The sequence below is a fragment of the Pholcus phalangioides genome, unplaced genomic scaffold (assembly GCF_987345545.1).
Source record: "Pholcus phalangioides strain wild (caught in Gottingen) unplaced genomic scaffold, Ppha-v1.0 ptg000032l_1, whole genome shotgun sequence".
Classification (NCBI taxonomy): domain Eukaryota; kingdom Metazoa; phylum Arthropoda; class Arachnida; order Araneae; family Pholcidae; genus Pholcus; species Pholcus phalangioides.
The window spans coordinates 10,853,107-10,868,662 of record NW_028301622.1 but is presented as its reverse complement, the minus strand read 5'-3'; the positions used below and the strand labels follow the sequence as shown (position 1 = coordinate 10,868,662).

The 15,556-nt window shown below is 39.8% G+C and overlaps 1 protein-coding gene across 1 annotated transcript in view; it reads left to right on the top strand.

Moving 5' to 3' along the window:
* The first annotated feature begins 7,380 nt into the window (after positions 1-7,380).
* Positions 7,381-15,556, top strand: part of LOC149066949 (uncharacterized) — a 33,674-nt gene continuing 25,498 nt past the window's right edge. The window contains exons 1-2 of the mRNA XM_089253121.1: positions 7,381-7,423; positions 15,064-15,217. Of these exons, the coding sequence (XP_089109247.1) occupies positions 7,381-7,423; positions 15,064-15,217 (197 nt within the window). The remainder of the gene's footprint in view (positions 7,424-15,063; positions 15,218-15,556) is intronic.

The window sequence follows — 15,556 nt, the reverse complement described above, 5'->3', positions numbered from 1 at the left end:
TTCATCCACGACCTCTCTGAAGCCATTGATAAAAACCTACAAACTGATATCGTATTCCTAGATTTCTCTAAAGCCTTTGATAAAGTTCCCCACGATAAACTTCTTCTCAAACTCTCCCGCCTTGGCCTTAACGTTCAATTACTTAATTGGGTGGAGGCTTTCCTAAAACACCGTAAACAGTTTGTTCATTTTAATGATCATAACTCGTCATCTGCCTCCGTAAAGTCTGGGACCCCTCAAGGATCGGTCCTCTCCCCGTTACTTTTCCTAATTTATATCAATGACCTTCCTCAATCCCTCAACTGCACCACTAGACTTTTTGCTGATGACTGTGTAATTTACCGTATCATTCACCATCAATCTGATCAAGAACTTCTCCAACATAACCTGGCTTCCATCGCCGACTGGTGTTCCCTATGGCAAATGCCAATGAATATCTCAAAAACGGTTCACATGAAAGTTACCCGTAAACTTCTTCCTCTTGAATACTCCTACTCCATCAATCATTTACCGTTATCCCAAGTTTCACATATCAAATACCTTGGTGTCATTATTTCAGCCGACCTACGTTGGAACAAACACATCGACTACATTTACCAGAAGTGTCTTAACAAACTTTTCTTCCTCCGCCGCAATCTTAAACACTCTACTCGGGATATCAGACTTCTCTGTTACCAAACTTATATATCCCCCGTCCTCTCCTACGCCGCTGAAATCTGGGACCCTTACACCTCCAGTAATATAGACAAACTTGAATCTATTCAAAATAAATCCGCCCGATTTGTTCACGACTGCTGGTCATCTTTCATTTCTGTGTCCGAACTTAAAAATGAACTTCATCTCCTCCCTCTCTCTACTCTTCGTCTCATCTCTCGATTAACATTGCTTTCTCATACCATTGGTGAATGGAGCAAACTCCCAAGCTCTATTGTTGAATCTCCCTCTATCACTAGTTTTTTATCCAACATCAAACAATATCTTTGTCATTCCCAATCGCATCCTCTTGTATAGGCCCAAGGGCCAACAATATTGTATAAATAAATAAATAAATAAATAAATAAATAACTCATAGGAGAACCGTGGGTTGTTCGAACCAAAATGAGCGACCATGCACTTATCAACTATAAACGTCATGCTCCATTCATTTGCCCATGCTGCAATCCTGTTTAAGTTGGTCTGGAGCAACTCCCTATCGCTTTCATTCCCGATTACCCCCATTAGCTTCACATCATCTGCGAATTTGCTAGTAATCCCATCGATACCCTGATCGAGTTTGTCGATAAAAAGTGAAAAAAGTATGGTGCCAAGGACACTTCCTTGAGGAGCTCCTCTTGTGACGTCTGTCCAACCAGAGAATTCCCCGTTCACCATAACTCGTTGCGACCTATCTCTTAACCACGATTCTATCCAATTCAGGAATGCCTTCTGGAAATCAAGGTAAACAACATCTACATTTTTGCCCTTCCCCAAAGCCTTCGTCACGTGATCATAGAAGCAAAGGAGGTTAGTTACACATGATTTCCCTTCCCTGAACCCAAGCTGATTATCCGACAATACATTATTCTCGTCTATCCACTTCACAAACCACCTTTTGATGATAATTTCCAAAATTTTCGAGAGGGAACTTGTCAAACTCACTGGACGATAATTGGACACAGCTTTTCTACTACCCTTCTTAAATATCGTAACAACATTAGCAAGTTTCCAATCCTTTGGGACGATACCCTCATCAACACTACTCCTGTATATCTGTGCGACTGGACCCAACAAATCATTAGCACATTCCCTGAGGACCCTGGGATAGATATAATCTGGTCCTGGTGCTTTGCTTGCACAAGCATTTCTTAGAAGAGTTAGGACCTCCACGTCTTCTACTTGAATATCGTTGAGGGTTTTATTACTCCATGCAACACCCGTGTATCGAATATCATTATCTCCATTAAAAACCGACGCGAAAAAGTCATTGAAAGCACTACACATGCCTACATTGCTCTCTAACCTAGAGCCTCCTATCAAGAGGGGGGCCAACTGTCCCCTTACATCCATTATTGACGTATCGAAAAAATGATTTTGTCTCATAGCCAATGTTATCTGCCAACCTAGATTCAACTTCCTTTTTACTATCTCGCTTTCTTCAACACTCTTCTGTTATCTGTAAACAATGATAGTTCACCTCGTCCACTTTTATACTCTGAATGCTCTTTTCTTTTGAAGATAAAGGTTACGCACGCAACCATAGAGGGTGCGATGTACAAACACGCTTTTTTCGAACAAAGGGTATGACGTCGTGCAAAACAGAGGACAACTTCGAACTAAATTCTTCCCATTGACTTACCACCCCTACTGATTCCAACCGGTCTTTGAAAACTTCCGCTAACCTTCCTCTCAAAACATCAAAGTTAGTTCTTCGAAAACAAGAAACCAGTCTTTTGTTATCAACCTTACCCAAAGAAAAGTTACAGTGAAATCTGACTATACGATGATCACTAGAAGAAAACTCTTCCCCCACCGAAACATGTTCAACAAGATCCTCAGAACTAGTGAGAACTAAATCCAAAATAGCAGTACCCCTAGTGGCTTCTGATACATGCTGATACAAAAAATTGTCGAGCACCAACTTAAGAAAGTCTCTTTCATACTGATCTCTAGATGAAAGGTTCTCCCAATCAATACCTGGGTAATTGAAATCCCCTAGTATGAGAACCCTCTTGCGCTCACACATGTAGGAAATTTCATCATGAAATTTGGCGATGTGGTTTGAATCCCTATTCGGTGGATTGTAACAAACCCCAACAATAAGTTTATGACGTCTTTTGTTCTCAAGTTCAACGCATATGGTTTCAATATCACTTCTCTGCACGTTACACTCTCTAGCCTTCAAACATGATTTCACGTATATCAACACTCCACCCCCTTTCCTATCAGATTTATTTCTCAAAAAAGTATCGTATCCTGAGATGTGTAAGAAAGATTCATCCCCATCGTTTGCCCAAGATTCTGTAATGGCTATGAGATCCAGGCCCTCCACAATTATCATAGTTTCTAAAAAATCTTTCTTATTACCCAAGCTGCTGGCATTTATTAGCACACATTTTAATTTGCCCGGTGATTTAGTGTCAATCGAGAAGCCATCCAAGTCAGAGATGGGTAATTCCCATAGACTAAAGATATAATAGACAGCGCACGCTATTCATAAAACTTGTCGAACGTGAAGAAAAGATGAGCAGTATTGTCGGGCAAATAACAGGTTCTGCGCTATCACATTTGGCTCGTTTTCGCAGAACATAGTGATTTCGTGTTAATGCTAGGATGTTGTTGTAACGAAATTTGACTCGATCAAGTTGATGAAAACTTTCCTTCATTTGTTCAATGAATTTCATGCATTCTTTTGTAAAATATTTAGGGAATGTGGGATTTGAAAAAAAAAATCAATTCTATAATATAAACAAATATTGAGAAACTAAAATTTTTTATTTTCCATAAGGGATAATTCCTAATAATTTAAGACTTTTGAGTTTTTAAATCTTATTATCTTAAATCTTAATCTTAAATCTTATCTCTTATATATACAGCCTATTTCATTTATATTTTTAAATATTCTCTTCTCATTCACTTTGCCACTTTTAATTTCGAAAATTTATTTCAACTAGGGTTTATTAAAACATAAAAATTATCTTCAAAGAACATTAAAATTACTCTAATCATACATTTATTTTGAGTAAATAATTATAATGCATCATATTATGTTATGTAATGTTACACATTCGCACTCATACCATATTCAGTCATGAAAAATTCAAGTAATAAGTAAAAGTTTCATTTTCAACATTCCTGAAAAACCTTTTATAACCTTATCACACAAAAATGTAAACACTTACATAATATTTCAGGAATAAAATGAATTTTTCAAGAAAATTGCAATACCTCATCGTCAGTACTTTTCTAAATTATAAGAAATGAAATTTCGTGTAGCGTATATATGTAATAATTTAGAGTACGTAAATGTATGTTACATGTCACATATGTGTAACCTCTTCGCTCCAGAAGTATACATATGTGAATCTTCATTTTTATTTTAGGCATTAAGTAGTTTTTAGAATGATTCTTTCTTCAAGTTAACATCTGAGGTACACAGTGACTTCAGATCTTAACTCAGACGGTCCTAATAAAGATATTGACTGAAAATTAATTAATCAATTAATTAATTGATTTTCTTGTTTGAGGGTAATTTCACATACAACAAACACAAATTAATCAATAAAAAAATTTATTTTCTGTAATAGTTTTATCTCAGGTGTGAAGAGAGGTAAAAATACTATTTTTAGAGGTAGTTATACATTTTTATGCAAAACTGCCATTGTCTAGAGGGTGCGTTTTCATTACATTCTATTTAAATAAAATATTTGCCATAAATTCCTCATTCTGAAAAGCATATTTTCTTCAAGTTGAGCGAAACTCGAATAAACTCACTAGCTCGCCAAATCTCGCGGAGACGTATATTTCAGTTAAAAGTTAATAAAACTCATTACTTCAATCATTTATTACCAAAAATTCTATTAAAACATTTAATAATGGCTCATGACATTTGAATTTTACCAAAACTTGGAACTTTAATTGAATTAAATCCAAAATGGAATCGTTAAAAAATGGGACTACGGCAGAAATCCATTGAATCGTCAATTTAATATTCCAATTTTTAATTTATAAGAAGGGGAAGAAGCAAAAAAGTATTCCTTTGTGAAAGGGTACTGGTCACCCTTTCCTAAACCGTTCAGAACATCCGAAAGCTGCGCAAGTGTTGACCACTCTAATCAAAAATAAGACAGCACTTGGAGATCGTCATACGAACAGCCATAAGGAAAGCATTGCCGGCGAGATTCCCTGACCAGCCTTTTGACCGGAGTCACGTGATTCCGATCTTTGCTTCACATTGTAACCCCTCGCGCTCATTCTGTATTATTCTAACTCTGTGGCAATTCCCGTCAGTACTGTTGTGATTATCATTAACTAACCCGCATTCCCGACTACGTGGTCTGGGAGTAAAAAACCTGACCTAAGACTATCGTAAACCTCCTAGACCCCCCCCCCCTCTTATTTATCTTATTTTGATGGAAGCCACCTATCGGTAAATGCGGGAAGCTCCAAGAACGTGACCCCAAATGTCCTTCAGGCCTATATTGAATTGGTGGATCCTACTCCTATACCCCCTATTACCCATTGGCGTCACTGGAATCACTGCGACATCTGAACCCCCCTCCCCAGCGGATAATAGTAAATCCCGATACTCTGACAGAGACTCACTAATATTCGATCCTACCTGATTCGTTCCCACCCACAGAATCACCCGCAAGGGCAACTTTCGGCGATGAAAAACGTCTCGAACGTTCCCAATCTTTCCCTCAGGAAGACAACAGCGCTCGAAACCCCGAAGTTACTACAACAAGCTGTTCAGCGATATCGATGTTCTGTATGGCAGGTTATTCAGTATTTACATATGTTTAATAAACATTTTTACTGTTGCGTGCATATAAAATAATTATAAGAGGAAAAATAATAGAAAATTATACTTTGCTCTCAACTATGGTCCAACCATTTTTCTGGACCATAGAGCTGTTATCCGCGGCATCGCTCGCATGGATTTGGTAATCTGAAAATTACTCGTCGATGATTCCCCCATGTAACAATTGAACTCCTCATGACCCCCTTGGGGGGATGAATTTTCAGAAATCCCGTCTTAGAGGGTATCTACTTTGTAAAATATATTATTGACTAAATTTCATATTTATGGCTTCAGCGATTTCGGCTCAGTGATGGCTCCATATAACCTTTGAATCTCCCTCTCTTAGGGGATTGAATTTCGGCTTCAACGGTTTCGGATCGGCTGATTTCGTCCCCACTTACACTATTGAACCCCCCCCATGACTCCCTCACACCATTGAACCCCCCTTATGACTCTCCCCAAACTATTGAACCCCCGTTATGACTCCCCCCGAACTATTGAACCCCATCATCATTAAAACCAATCTCACCACCTCCCCACGTCATCAAAAGTCGGCAAATACGAACCCCCCCCCTCTCGATGCGGAAGTAATACTTGAATAACCCCTTTAGCCTCTTCTTCAATATTACAAGGGGAGGAGGGGGCACCAAGGGCTTGCTCCAGCTAACCAAGCATCCAGTTGAGGCCTTGTAATCGATTTAATCATTATCTATCAACCCAATTATTGTATTTTCATAATCCTCGCGATTACGGATTCTTTTGCTTTAATGACAATCCTTCTCGAATGTTCATGTCATGTTCTCACTCTTTTTCTAACTTGCCTTGATTTTTTGAATAGGGAGGTAGCAATCTCAAAATTTCTGAGTAAATTTAAAAAAAAATGTACAAACATCATTCTAATTTTCCCAATCAAATACTAAATTTCTCATCATTATTTATCCTACCAAAGAAATAATAAATTTATTAAAACTTTAAAATACATGAATAATTATAAAAAAAAACTGCCTTCCTAATTAAAAATCATAATGCTGTATTAAATTTGATATTTTAACAGTTTGAAGTAAATACAGACATGAACATAAGTATACAGGGTGTCCCTAAAATTCGTAAATGGTTTAAAAATTCATAAAAATCGAAGGAATTGGTGCATTTGAATGCGGTTTGTGAAAAATTTATTCCCACGAACGGAAATTTTTTATTTTGGTTCCAAAAAAATAAGTTCGAATTTTTGTCGATAGAGGACGCTGCACAAATATCTGGTAAGAGTGACTGGACCCGAACCTTCCTTCAATCTTTTCTGTGTAAGTTTGTGAAGCTTCTAGTAATTCGTGGCTGAGGTAAAACAACTTCATTAATAGTGCTTTATCCAATGGCCAAGATCACAATTTAAACCTTATGTAAGCACCAGTAACAGGAAAACTCATGAATGAGCCTATTAATCATATACCTAGCATTTTACAGGACTCTGCTCTGCTTACTTCTAGTGATTTGCATACTTGCAGTGATTTGCTTTCGTGAAGCGCCCTTCTATCGACGAAAATTTGAACTGATTCTTTTTTTCTTGTACCGAAAAAAAAATTCCTCCATCACGAGACAAATTTGTTTTGCGCAAAAAAAAATAATCGAATTCAACCAATTCCTTCAATTTTTAAGAATTCTTTAACCATTTGTGGAACACCCTGTATCAGGAGACTCATGTTTTTCTTTCTAGAACCTTCGAATAGACGCGACGCTTGCTCCAGACTTCCACATAAAAACGGAACGCACTGCCTTCTACCGTTAGACGAAGAGCAGTCGACTGCAGAGGAGATACGTTACGTTGAAATCGCGTTAACATTGAATCTCTCGGCGGCATCGATAAGTTTTGACCACCGGTAGCCATGGGTCCACCGGACCTGAACGGGGGTCTTGTTAGCTTTCTGGGTGAGTTTGTTATCCTGTATGCATTTATGAAATGTGTTTAAAAGTTCTGATATTACTCAAAAAAAAGACATAACTTTTATTCCTCAGATGCGATTGTTTTTTTAAAGTAGAGTTTGTTGTGATTCTTGTGAAAAGGTTTGTGGGGGTATATACCAGTCTCTTTTGAGTTTTGAATGGTTTAATGTAAATCTTTGAATGTTTTTGATTTCGTATACTCAGAGCCGCAACTATAAGGGAGCAGGCGGATCTGTTGCTTTTTTAGGTGTCGGACCAGAGGTGACGCAAAAATTTCAACCTTCAAATTCTTTAAAATTACAGGGGGCTGGGGTCGTACCGCAAATAGCGTGCTTGTCCCGACTGACCAATCATCTAGTTTTGGCCCTGGGAAAGATTGAAAATGTAACATTAACAAAAATTACCGTATTGTCATTATTACGTTGAGCAATTGCCATGCATAATTATGATAATATGCCTTTTTTATTTTAATTTGGAAATTTTGAAGATGAATGAATGGTTTTGAGAGGTGAATATACACATAGTCAATGACGATAGTTTTCAGCATGAATACATTCAGCAACAATGATTATTTGAAAATGATATAAAGAACAATCGTTTTTTAAAAAGACATCCCCCCTTTCATAGTTTTGTAAATCATACATACTTAACCCGTGGCTCGCGGGCCCTCGGAATTTTCTTGTGTTTCTCGTGACATCAAATATAATTTTACAAAATCAAACTAAGCAGCACATTACCAGATCACTCAAGTGACCCGCGGTGCATTCCCAAATCACTTCAGTGACCCACGATAAATTTCCAAACCACTTCAGTGACCCATGACAAATTATTAGATCACTTTACTGACCCACAACAAATTTCCAGATACCTGAAGAGGCCCGCGGAATATTTACAGATAACTTGAATGGCCCGTGGCATATTTACAGATAACTTGAATGGCACGTGGCACATTCCCAGATAACTCGGGTGGCCCGCGGCAGCGGTGGTGTAGCAGTAGTAGGTAGGGCCTCCAAAAAATGGCTCGGGGATCCATGATGTTCTTGGGTCAGCCACCTCGTTGGGCGGTTTGCCTGTTGTGGCGTTGTATTTGTATTTGCTCAATTACTCACTCACACGTGACAAACTGTTTGTGAATTGTTTGTCTGTGAGTGATCATTCATGTGGTTATTCACTTGGTCACTCACCCAGCATCCACACACTCATGTAGTTATTCCCCTCAACCGCTCACTCTGTCACTCGTGCAGTTCCTAATAAAGTTAGTCACTAATAAAATTTAGTACTACTATGTCACTCACTAGTTCAACGGTTCCCAAATAGGGAAACATGTCCAAGTGAACATTATGTGTTCATTACTCGAGCAATACCAAACATTTCTGACTTCCTGTGTCCCTGATGGCCTATTAACTGGAGATCCACTGCTTAATTGTAAAATTACAAAATAAAATATACTCGTCGACGGGCAGAGCTGATTGCGAAATTTTGCTGCCAGGGGTGTGGGGGTGCCGCTGTGGTGGTCGAGTGGTCATAGTGACGGACTCGCATCGCGAGGACCAGGGTTCGAGACCCACCGTCGCCACAGTGGTGGTCGGCTGAAGTTGGTTTTCTGTGGTTCCCAACTTCGAGGCGCAAATGCGAGCCGATCTCCCCGTTAAAAAGCCTCGCCACAGAGAGCAGCAGTCCTACAAACAGTACAAATATTCAGTCACTACACATCACTCACTTCACTTCTAAGATATAGATGGCAGCACTGAAAAATTACACAACACTAGATACGAACTCAGACTGTTAGGTACACACCCTTACAATTCCGGCACAGCTCGCTAGGTTGTAAATTGCCTATGGCGATAGACCTGAGTTGTGCTCGGTTGGAAAGAAAGAAAGGGGTGTGGGGGTCAGAGTTTTGCTGGCTTTTGCTGTAAGGGGAGGGGGGCCAAAAATGACTAAAAATTTTCTGACGTAATACTTGAACGGCCCCTTGACAGAAATTGTACTTGTAGTGACATCACTGGATGAAACATTGTTTTGGCTCTTTTGGTTTATTTGTAGATGAACAGATGGCACTGCTAACGCATGGTTTCTATTGGTCCTGGATAGAATGCTTTTTATGTTGTTCGATAAAATTCCCGATGATACATGACTGCAGCTTCTGCTGCTATAAATGGTTATCCATTGCAGATACCTAGATTTATGGCAGGAGGGGGAAGTCCACGACTAAAAGTATTTGGGGACCGTGCACTACGTCATTCACCAACTCAATGGGTCACTCGCTCAATCGTTTACACATTCACTCACTTCTCAATCACTCATTCACTCACTTCTCAATCACTCATTCACTCACTTCTCAATCACTCATTCACTCACTTCTCAATCACTCATTCACTCACTTCTCAATCACTCATTCACTCACTTCTCAATCACTCATTCACTCACTTCTCAATCACTCATTCACTAGAGATTAACTGCTGTCAGTGAATTTTCCTAGCAGTGAATTGCTTGGCGAAGAATTTTCCATAAATCCTATTTTATTTTTCGCAACTCTAAACACTCCAACTTTGACGCTCGGATTTATTTGATGATAAGGCGACGAGTCCAAGTACACGCATTGTCTGCGTTAGTCAAAACCGAAAGTAAGCAGTTTGAATCGCCGGTTAGAGCCGACGCACATCAGCTGTTATTGTTTGCCACTTTGCTGCTGGTTGAAACTCACATAATCGCATTTTTCCAGTTTAAAGTGAGCGTGATTATTTATATTTAACTGAGGAAATCATTCGTGGGTTGCTATTAATTAAGCCGGGTTTTCCTAGGAGCAGGTTCTCTGTGCCGCGCGCAACGTGAATCACTCAGCGTGACACGCCGTCCACTCACCAATAAGAAAATCGGTATGATTTTTCCTACAGAGTGCAATGCGGCTCACGACAGTGCGTGATTGGCGGACTGCTTCTGGAGGTTTGAAAAGCGTCGTGCGCCGCGTGTTTCACCCATTTTCATTTTCCCTTCCCTTCGAACCGGAACATGCAGACGACAGAGAAGCTGATGCCAGGGCGATATACTGTATAGCCGCCCTGGTCTGATGCGCCAAGCTAAAAAAACACAAACACGTAGCGTGATTATGTAACACGTTTCTGCCGGCGTGCAGTGGCCCAATTCGGTTCACGCGGCGTCAAAAACCTACTCCTTGGAAAACCTGGCTTTAATCGTATTCGTGATTTTGGTTAAGCCAGGTTTTCCTAGGAGCAGGTTTTCTGTGTCGCGCGCAGCGTGAATCACTCAGCACAACACGCTGTCCACTCACCAATGAGAAAATCAGTATGACTGTTTTCCTACAGAGCGCAACGTGGTTCGCGACAGCGCTTTATGTCTGGTGGACTGCTTCTGAAGGAGTCAAACGCGTTGTGCGCCGAGCATTTTGCCAATCTTCTCTTCATTGCGTTGTGGTTTCTTTCGCTTCCCTTCAAACCAGAGCATGCAGACAACAGAGTGGCTGATGCCAGGGCCATATACTATATAGTCGCTTTGAGCTGATGCGCCACACGAGAAAAACTCAAATGTGTAGTGTGTGATTATGTAACACGTTTCTGCTGACGCAGAATGATCCAGTTCAATTCACGCAACGCAAAACACTTATTTGTAGGAAAGCCTGGCTTTACTCTTTATCCAAACCTCATCTGTTGTGTGAAATCAAGAGCCATGTCCTGTTTCAATATTAAGGGTGAGTCTGATGGGCCCAGGACGATTCCCTTTTATTATTATTTTTTTGCTTTTTTGTTTTTTCATGCTATAAATTCACTATCAAAGAATCCCGTTAATTGAATAGTCTGGCTTGATAGACCCGCTATTAATCCCAGCCTATGGCCCTGCTCAAGGCGGGGGGGGGGGAGGAGGGAAAGCAAGTATCCCTCAACAAAGCCATTGGAAGGGGGGAACACCATGAATCCCACCCCCTGAAATTACACAAAACGCCCGATATTTATAGAATAATATGCATAAGTTAATTGTTTTATCACTTTGTCTGTGTCGGTAAATCAGTTGTCTCCTCCGAAACAAATTTCTGTCGGGGCAGTCTTGACACATAGGCCAATCTGGGACTGTCAGTTGTATAGAGAGTCTTCGTGACAATGAAATTTGTAATTGAAACTCAACTGCACCATACGTACATATATTATTACTGTTAAAGCTGGAAGTGCAGCCATTTTGCAAATTGGTAAGGTGTTTTGGTCAATATCTGCTTTGTAGTAATGATCTAGGCTTTCACTGGCTAATTCACGTAGTGGCTGGATATCCATGGCCCAAGTTCCATGCTGTGCTGTAAGTTGGTTCAGTAGATGCCAAATCCATTTTTTTTCCATTACCAACATGGGATACACGGCTATATATAGTAGCTGCTGTGGTGGTCCAGTGATCATAGTGACGGACTTGCATCATGAGGTCCTGGGTTTGAACCCCACTGGTGCCATAGTGGTGGTTGGCTGAAGTTAGTTTTCAGTTTCGCCCAAAACTCCACCTCTCATGATGTCTTGCTAGCTTTTTTGCTCGTAGTAACCAATCACCAGCGTGCTAATGCTTCCTGTGTTACTAAGAGAGTAAGGACTGTAATTACGCGGCTCGGTAATATATCTCCTTTAAGACAATTGTATGAGAAAATATCTAGTTATTCTGGGGAGCCACAGACAGGCCATGAACTAGGTAAGGGAGCAGTGGGTAACAAACGTTTGAGAACCACTGAATAAAAGGGTGAAATTTGATCCGCCTTTGGATCTTAGAGGAGATGTCTCAAACTTTTGTCACTCGCGGCTCCCTTGCTTAGTTCATGGTTCATCTGTGGCTCTCCATAATATAGCTTGATAGATATTTTCTTATACAAAGCAACTGTTTCAAAGCCTAAATAGCCTTACAAATTATTATCCCAGCTCGCTCTGATGTCTTGACAAAGGTTGACGACGTCCCTTGGAGCCACGACACACTTCGAGAAACACTGCTTTAACCTGCCCTTCAACATTACAAGGGAGTGTCAAAATGCACGCTTGTCCCAGTTGGCCTGCATCTAGTTGTAGCCGCTATGGTGATCAAGTGGTCATAGTGACGGATTAGCATCACGAGGTCGCAGGTTCGAGTTCCACTTTCACCACAGTGGTGGTCAGGTGAAACTGGTTTTCTGTGGTTCCTAATTTCGAGGCATGAATGCGAGCCGATCTCCCCGTTAAAAAGTCTCGCCACAGAGAACAACAGGCCTACAAACAGCACAAATATTCAATCATTACACTTCACTCGCTTTATTTCTGAAATATAAGATAGCAGCATTGAGAAATCAGACACAACACTAGATATGCACTCAGTTAACTTCACAAAGAAACTTACACTTCGAAATTCATTTTTATTTAATATATGTCAAAACTAAAGGATGGCTTTATTATTCGGCTGAACTAATTACTATGTATCATACAATGCCATTTCAGCAAATTCTACTTGCACAATAATCAATATATCGGCTCCGTCATGCCAGAATCATAAATATGTAATATCCTTGCAAAAAAAATGAGAAAATCACCAAATTTCAAAATAGTATATTTCTTAAAAATTAAAAGCAAAAATAGAATGGTGAGTAATATAGTCGAATCCTGTTATAATGAACACCAAGAGACCGGAGGAATCATTTCGTTATAACGGAATTCCAGATTATCAAGCTATGTAAACTATGTAATGTTCCTATGTAAACTTATTTAGAGGATTAAAAAAGTGTTTGTTAAAACAAGTTTTTCACTATAACGGTATTCGTTAAAACGGGATTCCACTGTATGTGAATATACTGGGGAAACTGTGTCTACGTTTTATGAACAGTGTTTTGAATGGTCGATTTAAAGTGTAGAATCATTTTGATGGCTAATGTCACTGCCGGGCCGTGACATTAGCCGAACCGGGCAGTGAATGATTCACTGTTTCATTTTGCTCCCTTTGTTACTCATCAGTCATGTGTATGACTGGGCCTTCCACTCACAAAAAAGACTGGGCTGCGGGCTTCCAAAGGTTAAGAACCACTGCTCTAGATCATTCTTGAGGTCAATCACTGCCCTGGTCTTTCTTGCTTTCCAGCTCACTCGTTTGTTGTAAGGTCCAAAGTGAAAGAGCGATTTAAAAAAATTGGAAAATTGATTTCTGTTTGCTCTCTGTAGCAGGTGTGTCAGATCCAAGGTTAAAGAGAGGGGGGTAAAAACTTTTTTTTTTTAGGAAAAATTTAAGTGTAGGCGGGGGCACCAAGAATCAGTGCTGTCTTAACGCATGAGCCCGGGGCCTCACGATAATGAGAAGTAGTTGAAATTTTTGAGAATTTGTTGTGGCCTCAAAAATCTCTTGGCCCAGGGCCCATGATGCTCTTAAGATGGCCCTGCTAGGAATAGGTCAGCCAGAGTTGCCAACTGCTATTGTGAATTGCCTGTAGTTTCTACGGACAGCCGCTATAAACTAGAGCTATGCGAGACACTCAATACTATGGAAATCAGTTTAGATCGGGTCTTTGAATTTCTTGCGGTGTGTGTGTTTTACTTATTTGTATTATTATTATTTTTTAATTGCATCGATCTTTACCATAACGATGAATTCATATACGCATGCGAGAGAGTTAGAGAGAAGACTAACTCTGAGCCAATCCGTTTTAGTCTGTGCGCGGAAGGCAATCTGTAAAGCTGCGGGTACACCCCCCACTCTAGATGGTGCCCAAACGTACAGAAAACTTGTTTTCCTTTGAAACTGCCCACCAGAGTTTAACCTATGGTTGAATTTTTCGCAAAATGCGAAAGAAAATCTTAGAATGTTAAAGAAGTAGTAGCCACTTTTGCAAAAATGCATACAGGAGGTACGAAACGAGTAGACATCTAACCATCAATCATTAGCATTTTAGCATTTTGCTAAAGCTCCCCCCATTTCCGCTTTTTGGCTAAAGGAAATTTTTATCTAGCTGAAACCCTGCGCCCTGAGTGGTTCAGCGCAGCAGGTCAGGACCCAGCTTTATTTGCATAGTGCTTGGTCGAGCTCACTGAACTTGTGTCAGAAAGAATGTTTTGCTGTAGGTTCTGCAGGAGCTCTGATACAAAGAAAACATAAATGCGTGGAGGGGGGGGGGGTCTAGGGTTTCTAGATGTCCATATATACGACCCACAAGAAGTATGGAGGTTGGGATTGCATTGAATATTCATGAATGAATTATTAAGGGACACCTTGGAAAATTGTTTCGAGAGTTGGGGAGGGTTGGCTCATGTGGCATGAGCCTTCTAGGTTCCAGTGCCGATGAGATGCGATATTTAATGAATTTTCAATTAAAATTTTTTAAAAAAGTTGAGTTTTTGAATGATTATGTTGTCTTGGGGGGGGAGGCAAAGCTGAACATTCATTACTATGATAAGCTTTAAGCCAATATTGGCATGTCTGGGTCACATATGGGCGGAGGTTTTGTCTCGAGCTTCCCAGGTGTTGCCATGTGCAATTTATACCAGAATTACGTAACGAGTTGAAAAAAAATGAACTATTAACTTTCATTCATAAATTCTTTCACTTTCCATAAGCCTTTTGAATGTATTCAAATGAAATGTATGTATTGTAATGAATTATATTTTGAACATGTGATTATGTTTCAGTTGCAACTGTTATATTGTGTGTTTCGTCTGCTTCGGCATCTGCTCCTGTGAATAGGACCGTTATCCCACCTGCACTATGTCCATCCTTGCGACCTGGCAACTCCCATTGCAAATGCGGCAATTCAGATCTATTTTTCGTTCCGTCTATTCCAATGTAAGTAAGATGTTGTGGTACTAAATATTTAAAATCTTGTATACTGTGCAATTTGTGAAGATATCTCTTATTACTGTATATAATTATTAATAACTAGCTATAATACCCGGCTCTGCTTCAATGAGGCTGTTAGGATCACGTGATATCTCCCTCTTTCTTTGAGGGACATGCAAACCGTGTCTAAGTTAACCAGTATGGCGACTTCATGAAATAAAAAAATCTAGATTTAAAGAAACATGGAAACAAATATTTTATTTTCCTTTTTTTAAGGGGCGGTAGGTATTTCGATCCCCCCTCCCAAACTTCAAGTTATCCTCTCTGCCTGTTTATGCTTCAAAA